Raw genomic sequence first — 15,367 nt, 5'->3', positions numbered from 1 at the left:
AAGTTTAATTATTTTAACGGTATTAGAATGCAAACTAGAATGCATTACATTACACATGAATGTAAAAGCTTTTAATACCTTTTGGAACATGGATTATGTGAATATTTAAACTGAGCTCCACGGCTCACTCGATGGCTACAACACACCTCCAAGATCCACACCGAAGGGCTTGAGTGGGGTTCTTATTTTTTTGGGTTATGGCCCACTTTTACCCTCTCCCCTGTGAAAAGAGAGAGGGGAAGAGACAGACTGAGAGATCAAGAGAGGGAGAGAATATGCCACAGACAGAGAGGAAGAGACACACACACACACATACACACAGATTGCGGGAGGATCGGCCTTGCTGCTTTAGCTGGAGGCTACAGTCTTACGTTGTCATGGTAACAGAGGAGGAGAAGGAGGGCTGGGTAAGTGTATCCTGAGGGAGAGCATCTCCACTGGTTTGTGAGCCCACCTCGGGCCCAGGCTGGGATAACACACCGGGGGGAGATTAAGGTTGGAAAGCAGCCAGGATCAAGTTTGAGGGATTAGCTTTTATTTTCTACATTTATTTATTTTGCACTCTCCAATTTATCAATTTCATCATTCTTCATGAGAAATTTGTGGCATGAGGAGCAGCCTCTATGTTCTTTATTTTTTGCAGTATTTAATCAATGTCTGTGTCCCCGCCCCCACTGCGGACAACGCAGAGCCCTGAAGCCCCGCCCACACTGCTGCATAGCGCGCTCATTTATTAAAAGTTTATTGATATCGAACGTGTCGGCGTCCAAATTGCACCGAGCAAAACACCTGCTATGTCTGAATGAGGATGATGATGGTGCTCGAGATGATAAGCAGAGGGCGTACAGACGCAGACACAGATTCCTTTCCTCAAGATATAAGACTTTCTTGCTGCGAGAGGGCGGAGCTTCAGGGTTTGAGCTTTAGTTTGAAAGGGAGGAACCAGGAGGTGCTTTAGCATAAAGACTGGAAGCAGGAGAACCGGCTAACCTCGCCTTGTCCGAAGTTCAGAGGTTTCTTGTTTATTATCCGTCCACAAGCATGACCTGTATAAACAAGCTGCTCTCACCTGTCCTTTTTGTTTTGGATGTATGTTGACATTTTATGAAGTTGTTTTCCTTACAGACCTCTCATGTGTAAAAAAATAATGAGAAATTCATACTTATAAAGATAATTTGCTGAATGTATGCTGCTGGTTGTTTCTGTTTGAAACCAGTGAAGAGGAGAGAACCGTTCCAACTGTTGATAAAGTGTCTCTTTGCTGGATATCTCAATTAAATAAAGGAAGATGTAATTAGTGGAAATTGATTACCTATAGTGCTGTTAACATTGAGGTCTGATTGGAAATCTAGAAACGTGGAAACCGCACCTCATTTGTGCTGTGGGAAGATTTTAAGGATATATTTCTTTTATTGGGTGATAAACAAATCAATACACTAGTACTCTATGGAGCCACCAGGTGGCAGACTACTTGATCCATTAGTGAACTCAGTAGTCAGTGGATTTGTCTCATTTCATCTGCTGCTCTCTCCCATCATCTGCAGGCTCTAAATCCAAAATCCTGGCTCCACAGTGGGACATCATGGCCAAGCGTCTGAGCGAAGCCGGGCGTCCCTCGGTCTCCATGCAGGACGAGGTGCACGAACTCGACTGAGCACTCCGTTGGAACGACCTCTAATACAAACCCCAGTGAGGTGAGGTTATTTAGTTGTTGTCGTCTTACATTTGCCCCGTGGGTTTCTAAAATGTTTGCTTAAATTGACATGAGGTGCCAAACATTGGTCGGGGGATTGGTTAGTTCTGATGGAGTTCATTCATGTTCACGCTGTCTGAGCTGTAAGCAGGAAGTCCCACAGGCTGACTCATTCATTGGCCAGTTTTGAAGATGGCATCCTGCATCATCATCATCATCATCATCATCATCATCGCTACATGGACCAACAAAAGGAAATCAAATTTCACATTTCATCCTATTGGGCTGAATGAAGTGTTTAAATATATTTTTTTTTTAAACAGAATCTTGATGCGGTTGTTGTCATCCACACCAGAGTTTGACAGATTTAACACAAACTAAACTACTAAAACCAAACTGGTTCAACATCAACATCAATAGCCCTTGCACCGCTTTTGTTGTTAAGTCACTGTACATACAATAATTTCCTTGGTGTCTCCTCCTCCGCAGAGGGTGACATGAAATGGAAAGACACTTTCCAACCAACCACGGCCGAGGGCAGCTGAGGAGACGACGCCATTAGTCCCCTTTCTTGAGTCAGTATGGGTCCGTCACGCTGCTGGAGACCAATCGATTAGTTGATCACTTTGGCTGTGGTCGATGAGAAGACGAGCCTGACTGTACAGGACTGTGTTTATTACTTACATTTCTCGTTATTACTGTCATTGTAATTATTGTTATTGTTATTATAATTTTTTTTACCAACTATAACTCCGCTTATTGTTTGTCGATCAAACGATGGAACTTGTGAAGTTTCATTAAAAATTGCTTGCAGAGAGAGCCCTGTGGGAAAGGGTGGAAGGACTGTAACATAAGCCACTTGCATCTTTTATGTCTTTTTTTTTTGTTTGTTTTTTAACAAATTAAATTCAACGAGGAGACAGACTTTTATTTCAGCGCCAGGAGTTAACTCCTTGTCTTTTTTTTTTTTTTTTTTGTTTCGATGAATTTGAATGCTTTACGGGAAATCTTATGTTTTGTGAGCCGGCCCTGCTCTTCGGCCCCCGAGAGAGGTTTAACTTATTGAGAAAGACTTGCTGTTTTTTCTACCTTTTTCACAAGTAATGCATCAATGCTTAGATAATGTAATTAAAAAAAGATAATTGATTTTTCCCTCTTCTGTTGGTGTCTGTGCACAGAGGTGAGAGGTGTTTTCTTACTCACACAGGTATGCAAACAGGGTATATGCAAAATTCCATTCCAAATTGCTTTATATGTTTTTGAACGTTAAAAAAAAGAAAAAGCAGTAATTGAAGACATTAAATGGACAAACACAGCCATGTTTTGTAAGCAACCTTAAAAAAGAAAAACAACCAAAAATCAAGAATGTGTTCTGCTTTTATGTCCAGTATTCTTGTCAATGTGTTTATCTTTATTTTATGTTTAGTAGAAGCTTGTCTTGATATAAACATCAGTCATAGGTCGATACAAGAAAATATACAAATATACAAAACATCTGCTGACAGTTATTTTTGTTGTATCCATCTCCACCATTTAGATATTGAGTTTATTGTTCATTCTGCAGCTTGGAAACAGTCGTACACTTTATTGACAATGTACCTTTTCAGAGGGCTTTTCATGGGAACGTCAAGATAAAACATTACATTAACTATGAGATACCAACCATAAAATAAGACAGAACTGATAAAACATGTTGCAACTTAAAAGTATTTTCTCAGAAAGAAATGTTTTAAGAATTAATATAGAAGATACTTACCCGCTTTATATGTTTTTGAATGTATTAACATCCAGAGGACTAAATTTTCCCCCAAGACGGTGTGTTGGTTTTAGTTACAAAATATCTTTAACAAATAAGATGTGATTTCATATTATAGTATATTATATATATTATTAAGATAATACTGGGAGCGAATTTACAAGATAGCCAGCAGATAAATGTGTTAAAATTAGCCCCATCTTTAACAGCTGCAACTTTAAAGTGGTTTACACATGAATGCATCAATACTAATAATACAATAATTTATATTATTTGGACTTTTGGTCTTTCACTCAACCTTTTCAAAGCAGAGCTTTTAATGTATTTTTTACACAGGTATTGCTACTACTCGCTATTATCCGTGCTTAAATACTGGGGATATTTTTCAGGAAAAAAGATCAACAAAGCACCGGTCTCCACGACCATGTCAGCTCTAATCTATCTATCAATCTATTTATCACATTAATTGGGGTGGTTTCTGTCTGTTATCCTCTCAAATTCTCTAAAACTGTCAAATTGGATTAAAAAAATCTGCATTTATCTGAATATTTACTACTCCAGGGTTTGTCTACAATGAGTTTATTTCAAATTGTTTGTGCGCTGGAGAAACTCCATATTTATAGTTTCCACTAGTCCTTAATCATCGATAAATGCTCTCCTGTTATTTTCGGTTCCAGCTCACTTCTCCGTGGCTCGATGCCGATAGCTATAACCTGATTGTGAGCGAGCGCCCCTCCTCTGTGGAAAATGGCCTCTGTAAGATATTATTTATTTTAGTATCTACCTCTAATGTCCGATGTGGGAAGTGAGTACACAGATAATGTCATTACAGGGTTCTTCAAATCTCTGAGCGATCACTCGTGTCTCGTTGAAAGGGACGTTTCACTTTGAAGACCACTTAGAAGTAGAAGCAGTGGACGGTCATCAGGGTCGATATGTTACAGTTAAATCATGTACCACAGCATCATACATCAGCAGGTTTAACCCAGGTTGTAATCCTACAATTTTTAAGGTAATTGTACTTTCCATTATTTCCATTTCCTGCTACTTTTTGCATCTCAGAGTGAAATATTGTACTTTTTACTCCCCTACATTTATCTCATAACTTTAGTTGTAACTACAATATATAATCAACTAATACATTATGAAATATTATTATTGGTTCAAATGAGATTCTGTTGATAACGCTGTATTGAAAATATTCCCCAGTAGTCTATAAAGTAATTCAAATGGGCTCCACGTCTTCTAGCTGCAGCATTAGTGATGAAACGCATGATTGCATCAATAATTATAATACTATGATATAATACACAATATTATGAAATGGAGCCATTCTGCATAATGAGTACTTTTACTTTTGGTACTTCAAGTACAGTTGGATGCTGATACTTGTGTACTTTTACTCCAGTAACTTCCTCCACGGTGGTATTGTTCCTGATGATCTGTGTTGTAACGACCAAGTGATTCCAAGTAATCAGCGAAACATAAATGTAAACCACCAATGTTTAGATCTCCAACACTACTATATGCCAGAGTAGAGTTTCTACTCTTCTGGATTATTAACTGAATAACTGTCTTCCAAGCTTCTGCACAAAAATGTACATCCTATATGACACAAATCATGTGAATATAAAAAGAAGCGAGAGACCATCTTGTTATGGATCACAGCATTTGTTTGGAACACTATGGCAGAAACACACCACATGACTAAAACACCTGGCCTTAATGTATTGAAGGAAGTAGTTTGAGAGTACATTAAAATCATGTCACTGACTTGAATGACACTGATCATGATGTATGTTTTAACAAAACAAAGCAACATTATTTATGGCGCAGGTGTCACCTCGTCTCGTGTCACTGGATATGTGTAAGGATTCACACTTCTTTAGACTCTTAAAGTATTCATCTCCTCTGGATGCCCAGTTGGAGTCAACAGGGTTACTTCAAAGGGCTGACAGTTTGAGGGAAACAACAGGAAGTCTTTGAAATCGTGAGTACAATAGTCATTCAGTTGATTGTGTGTGTTTTCTGTCAATTGAACATCTTTTAGCAAGTAATTCAAGTCAGTATTGGCTTCCTTGAGACTGTATTACAGCTTCACTGGCACACACCTGCTGCAAATGATGTTAACGAGGGCGGTAATGACCTCCTTTCCTGCTTTGAGGTTTTAAAGGGAACATAAACAGTATAAGGCATTCTTGCAGAGCATTATTAACATTTGCAATAGGAGGGAAACAATGTCCTTCAAGCGTGTGCTGATGGTACCGTTGGCGTCAACGTTGACTGTGAGCACCAAGCATCACTGCTGTAAACAGTCGGCCTCCTCGCAGTGAAGTTATATCAATTACTGGTAAATGGTTTATAACAGGGGAATATGAGGGGAAAACACAGTATCAACTATTAAAATGGGTTATTTGTTAATCTACAATGTCTTTATAATTACCATTTATAACCATAACATTATTTTACAATATGTAACACAACTACTAAATTGTGAATTCTACACAGCTAAAGCTGAGATGCTGTAGGATAACTTTTGGTTTGGACTTTTTACTCATAGTTTACTGGCTTTTGCTACGAGCTATTTTATTTAGTGGGAAAACTACAAAGATGTTTGTTCATTATCATTCATATGTTTTAAATACAGGAAACAGCAAGGAGGGGAAAGTACGTCAATCTCACTGGATTTGGCTTCTCTTGCTTTGACCTTTGGTTTGGTTACCTGAATTCTGTCAGCCTTACTGGCGAGATGCCATGTCAAAATTATGTAAATTCGACTTATCATTATGTTTAACTGGTATATTTTACAATCATATAACTTATGGGTTAGATGAGAAGATCTAAAGTTGATGCTACTACTCTCGTTTGTTTTTAAAATAAAGTGAAAGCTAGCAGCAATTAGCTTAGCTATTAGAAGTCCAGCCCATAACTGGCCTTTAAATTACAAATTGTTCCTTAACACTGTTTTTTTAATACATATTCAACAGACAAGATGTGATGTGTTGATTGGTGAGCTTTAGAGGGGCTGCTGGGTAATATTTAGTTATTTATGGACAGAACCAGGCCAACTGTTTCCCTGTTTTTCCTCAAAACTATTCCTTCATAAATGTCCTAATGTTTGCTCACAGCTGTCTTATGGTATTAAAGTACAGATGTGTTTAACATTTAAAATGACCGCTGTGTTTAAAATATGTATCCAGCCCTGTTCAACATCCCGCGGATCCACACAGACGGACAGACAGCGCTGCGGTGGTGAAATGGTTAACCACAGATGCAAGAAGCGCGTGAGTGTCTGACACGAGCACGAGCATGAGCACGAGCATGAGCTGCTGCTGCTGCAGTCAAGTAAAATGTGTCAATTTCCACCGGACAGCAGCAGCACCGTGCAGGGAGGAGGAGAGGCCGGTGCACAACAGACGAGCTGCAGACCGACACCGCGACGTGCAGGACAAATTTCCCCGGGTGATGTGCTCGATCCGCCGGCCTGCATGCTGAGGGAGACACCGCAGAGCTCCATCTGAAGGTAAACAAATATAAAAATATATATATTAATAAAAACCTGCTGAGGATGATGCATGTCCGTCTGCTGGAGTCAACATGGTAGCATGGCTTTTTAGGAGAACGTATTTATGAAGCTTTTGGGTAATAAGATGTGTAGTTTTTCTGAAAACGGCAGGTTATCCTTAATCAGTGTTTGCTTGCAAGTTGGCAGCTTTACAGTTTTTTTTTTTGTTTAACAAATTAAATTCCCTATAATTAATACAAAGTAAATAGCTGCACATAGTGTTAGTAAACAGCTGCATTCCTTCATTTGGCATATTATTTTACTGTTACACCTGTTCAAATATAACACGGACAGCACCGGTGATATAAACTCAGACAGAGGAGCAACGAGAGGTGACCTGTGTGTGTCATGGTGCCGCGGATCTTTCAAATATGCTTAGTAAGGGATAAACGTGTTTCCAGGTCCCCTGCGTCAAAATCCAGAGGTGAGGAGTCTTTCAGGGCCGGCTCTATATGCTTTCAATGGTGGGGGGCTGTGTACATTTAATGCCACTGTTGCATAATATACACTGATCTTAATTGTTTTGCGTTAGTATTTAATGAGTTTGCCTCCCCGATTTGTAAACATGTAGTGAATTCCTGTAAAGCAGAATTAGACTTCTTGGGTGTTTTCGACCAAATACTAGTTTTGGGGTGGCATCTTTTCTACTCAATAGAGTGCTGAAGGGATGCCATCGTTTCCATTTCTCCATTGGATTTTGGATTGTTGCGGAAAATAAACTGTGCCAAACAAATGTTATGACACTTACACGTTTTGTTCAACAAGATAAACACCACTTTTTGATTTTAAGTGTGAATGCGTTCAGCAGAAGCACAAAGCTAAGGTTCGGCTGTGGACGGCTCTTTATTTATGTCAACCACAGACCGTATTTCAGATATTCAACCAAAACCCATTAAAATAAATCCATTAACTTGGAGACGCGGGGACCGGAAGTGCAGACATGTTAACTAATTTTCTGGTTTTAGGAATCTTTCCTGCTGATGGTGATTTAGGAATAAGCATATTAGACCAGTCTGAGGTGTGTAGTGGTCTGTGGGGTTTCCCTGGAGCAGCCTGGTGTCGTGCCCTCGTGCTCATGCTCAGAACCGGCCTTGATTTGTACCGCACTGCTCAGTGAAGGAGGCGTGATGCTGCAGCGGAGCCCCAGCAGCCGAGCCTGCGCATTGGCCCGTATAGTTTCCAGGGACAACATACGATGACGACTATGGCCGTCTTGCGTAACTACGGCCGTGGAGTTTTATCTACAGACGATTCCCATCGTTATTACATTTCTTTGTCACATTTATGGATGCAAAAGAACGGCGCTATATGTGGCTGTGGCATGGATTTCCAAATTCCGTCATTGATTTACTCCATATAAGGCCTGCAGTTCACTTTCATTTGGGGAGAGATAATCCCTGCTGCTGCTGCTGCTTTGGTAGCCTTTATTCCCTCTCAGTTTTACACCGACTGTATTGATATTATTGACCTATTTATACCTCGAGCACCAGCCTTCACAGCAAGGAATCCCAAAATGACTCTGTGACAGAAGAACAACAACTCACCTCAGCTGTGTGGACACTTGGTCTCAATTATTTTGGTATTAATGCACTCATGCAGGTTTTTCAGCTTCTGCTTCTTATTATAAGAGACCTTGTATGGTATGATGGGAACACACATTAGTACAGCAGGTTAAAGGCACATAAAAGGTCATTGTTGAGGCAGAGGAGAGTTTCCAAACCAAAATGTTCCTGTGTGTGAGTGAGAATATGTGGAGACATGTTCAAAGATCTGCAGCCACTGACAGTAGTTTGGTCACTTTTCTGACATAAATATGTGAATTATCAATAATTGACATGAAATTGCCATATATATGTGTGTGTGTGTGTGTGTGTATATATATATATATATATATATATATATATATATATATATATATATATATATATATATATATATATATATATATATGTATGTATGTATGTATATATGTATATATGTATATATGTATGTATGTATGTATGTATGTATGTATATATATATATATATATATATATATATATATATATATATATATATATTTTTTTTTTTTAATTTATTTATTTACAAGAGGTCTCTGCACCTTGAGGCTTTGGGTCCATAAAAAAACTTCATGCTAAATATGTCTCTTTGTTAAAAGCAGGTGACAAACCTCTTTTGCTTTTGAAATATCGCTGTTCCTAAAAAAACCTGGGCAGAGCAGCCAGCATCAATTATTCATTGTCATCTATTGATTATAAGCTTCTTTGTCTGAAAACAGATTAACATGAACATGCATATCCTTCCATCAGAGGCATAACTCTCCGCTGCAGCACGACGACCAAAATCTCCTGCTTGCTTTGCTGCTGCTCCAAGATTTCTAATCTACGGGGTATGACCCACATGCTGTTCCGGACAGAGGGCTTAGCTGCCATGTTTTAGGGTCTTTCATTAAACTGCAAAGAGCTCAAGAGCTGTAATGATTGTGTGTGTGTAGGGAGGGGGGAGAAGAGAGGATTCTTTCAGAAAAGATTGTTTATAATTGTGTGAATATTTATTGGGTGATAGAGAGACAGACTGGAAAAACTGACAGACAGGCAGTTGCATAGAAGAAGAGCGACGGTGGAAGACACCCCCACCCAGTAACTTAGATAACTCAACAATAAAGATTAAAAGTCAGAGTTGATTGCAACACAGTGTCCCAAAGATAAGGCGCCATATGGACCTCTCAGGCGATGGAGTTTAGGTTCAGTTCCAGCATCCGCAGGAATGAAACTTGACAATGACAAGCTGCCAGCATGTATATCACATAGAGATATATGTTTTTATATAATTCAATTTAGAAACTATTTATAGATAATGAACCAGCTAGTAATTAGTGCTGTGCAGGAAAGACATATTGTCAATATGTGATATTATTATAACAAACAGATTTCTGCGCACAAAATCATTAATAGTGTAAGTGAATGATGTGTTATTGGTGCGTTTACACTTCTTTGGCTATATTCTTTTGCGAACTGTTGCCTTTATTGATTTGAAACCCAGCTCTTGCATTTTGTCCGTTTTATTGCAACAGCTAGTACTCTGTCTCGCAGATACCTGACGTGTTTAATAAAGTTTGCGTCCCGATGCTAACCCGCCATATTGAATTAGCACCATGACGGCTCTTTTTAAAGGTTATAAGGTTATACAACAACTTCTACATCTGCTATAAAACGTTAAGGACAATGAGTTATAAATCTCAGGGAACAAATCAATAGAACCTTTTGGATCTGAACCCTTCAGAGTGCAGCAGCACTCACACACAGGCTCTGTTGGCTGAGCTGCATCCAGGCTTTTAGTCTCAGCCCCCATGGCGTCTCTCCAGCTCTATCAAAAGTACTTGTTTGTGATATCAAATACTTCATGTGTATCTGGGGGAATATTTAGATTTGAAGTGCAGGGGAATGCAATTAGTACTTCTTCATCCAAATGTTTTTACAATCCAAACACTGAGGTTGTTGTATATGGCATTATTATGACATCAGACCACCCAACAAAATAAGACATTTACTTGTGACAGCTATTTTTTTCACTATTTATTAATTCTGAGATAACTGTCAGGTTTAGTTTTGGGAGGAAAGATTTGATTGAATTGCGAAAGACCATTAACAGTTAGACCAGGGCGGATAGGGTTTTAATAATTACATATTAGACCTCATTCAGATTCCTTGGAAATGTAAACAAAATAATGTTCAAACACAAACCTCTGAATATAATATTGAAAAAAAGAGATTTTGATGTAAAATTACTTGAAAAAAAAATACTTGGCCTGTTGAGAAGAGGTGGTGAAGTGGGCGGGATTTGAACTTCTCCCGCATGCTCTCTTTTATCTTCCACACAATTCGATATAATTTTTTCCAAGGATATCTGGGCCATAAAGGGCATTACATCTTTATTTGCCTGCAGACTATATATGGAGTAGGCGTGTGATGCTGTGTAGGATCAGAGCCGGTTCGCTGTTTCAGCGGTAACTGATTCATCTTTGCAATTCATCCGGATCAGTTTATTTTGTACCGCCTCAGAAAATTCTTCTGCACTCCCTCGACACGCAGTTCTCGTCAATCACTCAATCAATAGTGCTCACCACGCACACAAAGTAGTCAATTTGCAATTAGTGGTGACCGGAAGCCGTAAACACCTGTCATCAGCCTTCAGGTTAGTTGTGCTGCATGGGTACATTCTGTTTTTAATTTGATTTATAATTAACGGTTTGTTTGTTTTTCAATAAATTGATCAAATTATGATGATGTAAAACAGAGAAAAGCAGTAAATCCTCATATTTTTGGTCGCTGGAACCTTAAAATATGAAGCATTTTTGCTCGATAATTCACTAAAACAATTAGTCATCTGTCGATCCACCAATTTATAAATCATGTACTTGTTTCTGCTCGGTCAACTCGTCAGTATCCTGGCTTGTGTGTGTCAGGAACCCATGAAACCTGCAGTATTTTCACAAAGACGTGTGCATCACGTCCCCGCGTTCACTGGCACTTAAACCGCACTGGATCAAAGTGACCTTGCCAAAAAGTCTGCATGGGCCTTGGATCCGCGCCAGCGCCCGAGAGCTGCAGGACACGAACAGGGATTACGCCGTTATGCGAGGTCGGCGATGGGTCAGGTTTCCGCTATAATCAAGGAGTCAAGGTTCACAGCTGTCAGCATGCTGCCGGCACAGTAAAGGCCCCTCCTGGTTGTTGTTGTTTTAATTCAACCTCGGCTGGCTGTCATACCGGTGTATTCTTTGCTGTCAGAGGAGTGTCTTCTTTTGAACTGCACACTCCCTTTCTCTATCACTCTCTCCCTTCATCATGTTTCAAGAATATACACTCAGCTGGTGTCTTCCCCTCCGTGTCCTCAGACAAACCCTGAGACTTCCCTCCCCTTTCAGTTCAGAGAGCACCCTGCTTGCGCTCTATGGGGGTGGGTTAGTGGGCGACAACAACAACAACAACAACAACAACAACCGAGTCAAATAGCACCCAGTGGGTGAGCGCTGCCCTGCTGAGGCAACAAGTCAATCGATGTGCCCACACACACACACACACACACACACACACACACACACACACACACACACACACACACACACACACACACACAATTTTGCATTCCTGATATTTTTTTGGTGTCTTTTTTGTGTCTTCTATGTAAGTTGCTTGCTACTGTGACAAACAAATTGTCATTCTCCCCTCGAGGATGAATAAAGTATCTCTCTCTATCTCTCTAAATCGGTTGAGATTATTCAAACTGTAATTTCATTTTGTTTCTGCGCTTTAAAATCCTGTTTCAAACCTCGTTCGCGAGAAGACGTCGCACTGGTTTCACGTGTTCCTTCACTAAAGTATAAATGGGTTGGTTAGCAAAGCGTCCATCCATTCACTCTTTTCATCCGTGTCCAGCAGAACCCGTTCGCTCCGTTACAACTCGCTCTCCTCCGGTTTCACGACATCAACAAATCTGCCCATGCTCAGTAAACGGCGCTAGCGGTTTCTAATGTAATCTGACCGGCTGTGTTGACGATGTCAAAAGGCTGAGAGGCTGCCAAAAGTCTTGAGAAGTCAATATGATGTTCCATCTGAATGGATCTGGCATAAAGACGAGAGGCAGAAGACACAAGTTACAGATGTTCAACATTTGTAAGAACACCTAAAAATTTTCACCAGCAAGTCATTTTTACACACAAAAAGGGAGTTTTCTTCAATTATTTCTTGCTAAAGGTACTACGATTTTAAGTTGACCTATTTAATTTTCCCCCTCTCAGTTTCACGGCTGAATATTGAAATCAATTTTTTTTTCTCTTCATTTTCAGTTTAGCGAGCATGTGTGTGCTTAATAAATGTGTCTGCGCAGATGATGGAAAAAGAGAGCCGATAAGGTTAAATGACAGTTTAGCATGCTTTACTATAACGGGCAACTAATCTTAGATGTTCTAATGCAGTAAACCTGTTTTGTCGCATCCAGACGAAGGATTATGCTAAAAATCTTTTGCAAATAATAGATGAGAGGAGTGGGAGAGTTTCCCAGGCAAGCAGTGAAAAGATGGAATGAGAAGTTGAAGGAGGTCAGGTGGTGCGTCCCTGAGGCCCAGAACCTCACATGAAACCCTTGTTCCTTGTTTTGGGAGAAATGTGCTAATCCCCATGAACCCTCTCTGGAACCCAACCACCCTTTGAAGACAAAAAGAGCCCAAATAAAAAGAAAATCTGCTTTAGTTCTTCAAATAGGCTTTTGTACTCCTAACCTCTCTCTGAGCTTGTATGCTACGGAGTGGTTATGATGCACCGTATAAACGGTTTCTGTTTCCTCCGGAGGCTTCGCGTAGTAGAAGATATACACTCAGCGGCCTCCTCAACCGTGTGGTCTTTGAACTCCTCAGTATGACGCTGTTTGCCTTCAGTGTGAAAGAGAAAGAATCCGACCCTGCGTGGGCCTCCCGACACCTGACACCAAAAGCCTGTGCGCAGATTTGGAAAAAAAGGGCACATGAAGTAGGCGGTCAGATGATAAAGCTATACTTTACATAAGAGACCACCTCAGTCTGTCAGTAAATAGCATCAAGTGAGGGAAGACGTAGGAACGTGCCCCCCGAAGCTTTGTCGCCTCTAATTTAATTTTCCACATGCCAATCAAGTATTTTATTGCCTCGTCCTTCATTGAACTTTGACTGGCCCAAGATGAACTACAGTATGGCCATTCAAATTGTTATCCTCAAGAGTTCCTCCCTGGTTGACGCTGTAAAAGAAGTAGATAGAGGTGTGCAGCCTGTCACACTTCATCTGAACGCTCACTGTAGCTGTTTTATTTTTTCTTCTTTTTTTCTTATCCAGTACTGCCTGCAATGTTTAAAACTGCTGTAAAAAAATACAGAAAATTGAACTGAAAGAGGAAGTTACACCAAAAATGACACGCTGCATCGTTCCCTCATGAGGAAAATGGCGGACTACGCCACTTAAAATAAAGAATATTGTACAGAAAAGGTATTACTGAGTAAACACCTTAAATGTCTGAAAAAATATATAGCATAAAATTTAAATGAATGACTGTTTGACGCAAAGGCAACGCGGTACGTTCTTTACACCTCTTCTTTTTGCTCCTTTCTCCTCAGACCTGCACTGCATCACCCGAGACAGAAAACCTTTTGTGTGAAAGTAAGAGGAAGGAATGGCAACCACGGAAAACCCGGAGGCCCCCGTGCCTCTGACAGCGCTGTCCCGCTGGTACCTCTACGCCATCCACGGCTACTTCTGCGAGGTCATGTTCACGGCCGCCTGGGAGTTCGTGGTGAACTGCAACTGGAAATTCCCCGGCGTGACCAGCGTGTGGGCGCTCTTCATCTACGGCACCTGCATCCTCATCGTGGAGCAAATGTACCTGAAGCTGCGCGGACGCTGCCGCGTGCTGCCGCGCTGCATCATATACACTCTGTGGACGTACCTGTGGGAGTTCGGCACGGGGCTGCTGCTGCGCCAGTTCGACGCCTGCCCCTGGGACTACTCCGGGTTCCGCTACAACTTCATGGGGCTGATCACGGCCGAGTACGCCGTGCCCTGGTTCTGCGCCTCCTTCATTGTGGAGCGCTTGGTCATCCGCAAAACGCTGCGGCTTCGAATCCACGGGGGCCCAGAGGACGGCTGGTCGAGCCGTCGGATGGATGCTGCGGGAGCTGTGGGAGGAGGGAGGATGAGAGAGAGGAGCCAGAGGATGGGAAATGATGCCAACGGCTACCTTAAAGGGGAATGAATGAAGGAAGAACACCATCTGAAGCCAGCCCAAGTACCCTGCGACACCACCTACAACCTCCTCAGCCACGTTTCATGAGCTGTCCTCTCCCTTTAACGGACAAACGGACAACTACGCACACTGGGCTGGTGTGCAGAGGAGCACCAAATATCAGAACAGCCATGAAAACCAAACTTAACTGAGGCTTCAAACAGCCAAATCACTCACTGTGCTCTGCACCATATGCATCTCATAACGACCCACTAATTTCCATGTGGGGTTGACCTGAAGGAGATCATGGTCTTGAATGACTCGGATTACACTTTCAATACCTCCTGTCCCCCTGACTGCAAAGACCTCCGAATAACATAACAAAAAAACAAGTTGCAAAAGTTAGTGTTACCATCCTGTGAAGGAACAAATTCAAGAACAATGTCAGTTTTTCAAGGGCACGTCTGAGAGCAGAACGCTTGCTGCATAGAAATCCTCTGAAAAAAGTAGCTGCAACAGGTTATTTAAAAAAAAAAGAACATATTTGTCCTTTAGTATTATTCAAAGTAATGTAGCCACAAGTAGCTCTTTAGGAACATGCTAT

At 40.9% G+C, this 15,367-nt stretch overlaps 2 protein-coding genes across 2 annotated transcripts in view; both read left to right on the top strand.

Annotated features, from left to right (window-relative positions):
- Positions 1–3,138, top strand: part of mta1 (metastasis associated 1) — a gene marked incomplete at its 5' end in the record, with an annotated part of 39,496 nt that extends 36,358 nt beyond the window's left edge. Inside the window, 2 exons of the mRNA XM_079231949.1 lie at positions 1,545–1,694; positions 2,183–3,138. Of these exons, the coding sequence (XP_079088075.1) occupies positions 1,545–1,654 (110 nt within the window). The 3' untranslated portion in view covers positions 1,655–1,694; positions 2,183–3,138. The remainder of the gene's footprint in view (positions 1–1,544; positions 1,695–2,182) is intronic.
- An 11,076-nt stretch (positions 3,139–14,214) lies between these two features.
- On the top strand, positions 14,215–14,793 carry tmem229b (transmembrane protein 229B; the record flags this gene model as incomplete). Its single annotated transcript, XM_079217271.1, has 1 exon — positions 14,215–14,793. One exon carries the CDS (start codon positions 14,215–14,217, stop codon positions 14,791–14,793), a length of 579 nt encoding a protein of 192 aa, XP_079073397.1.
- Positions 14,794–15,367: the final 574 nt, after the last annotated feature.

This window comes from Taurulus bubalis (assembly GCF_910589615.1).
Source record: "Taurulus bubalis genome assembly, chromosome: 1".
NCBI classification, from domain to species: domain Eukaryota; kingdom Metazoa; phylum Chordata; class Actinopteri; order Perciformes; family Cottidae; genus Taurulus; species Taurulus bubalis.
This window is presented reverse-complemented; position numbering and strand designations above follow the sequence as displayed.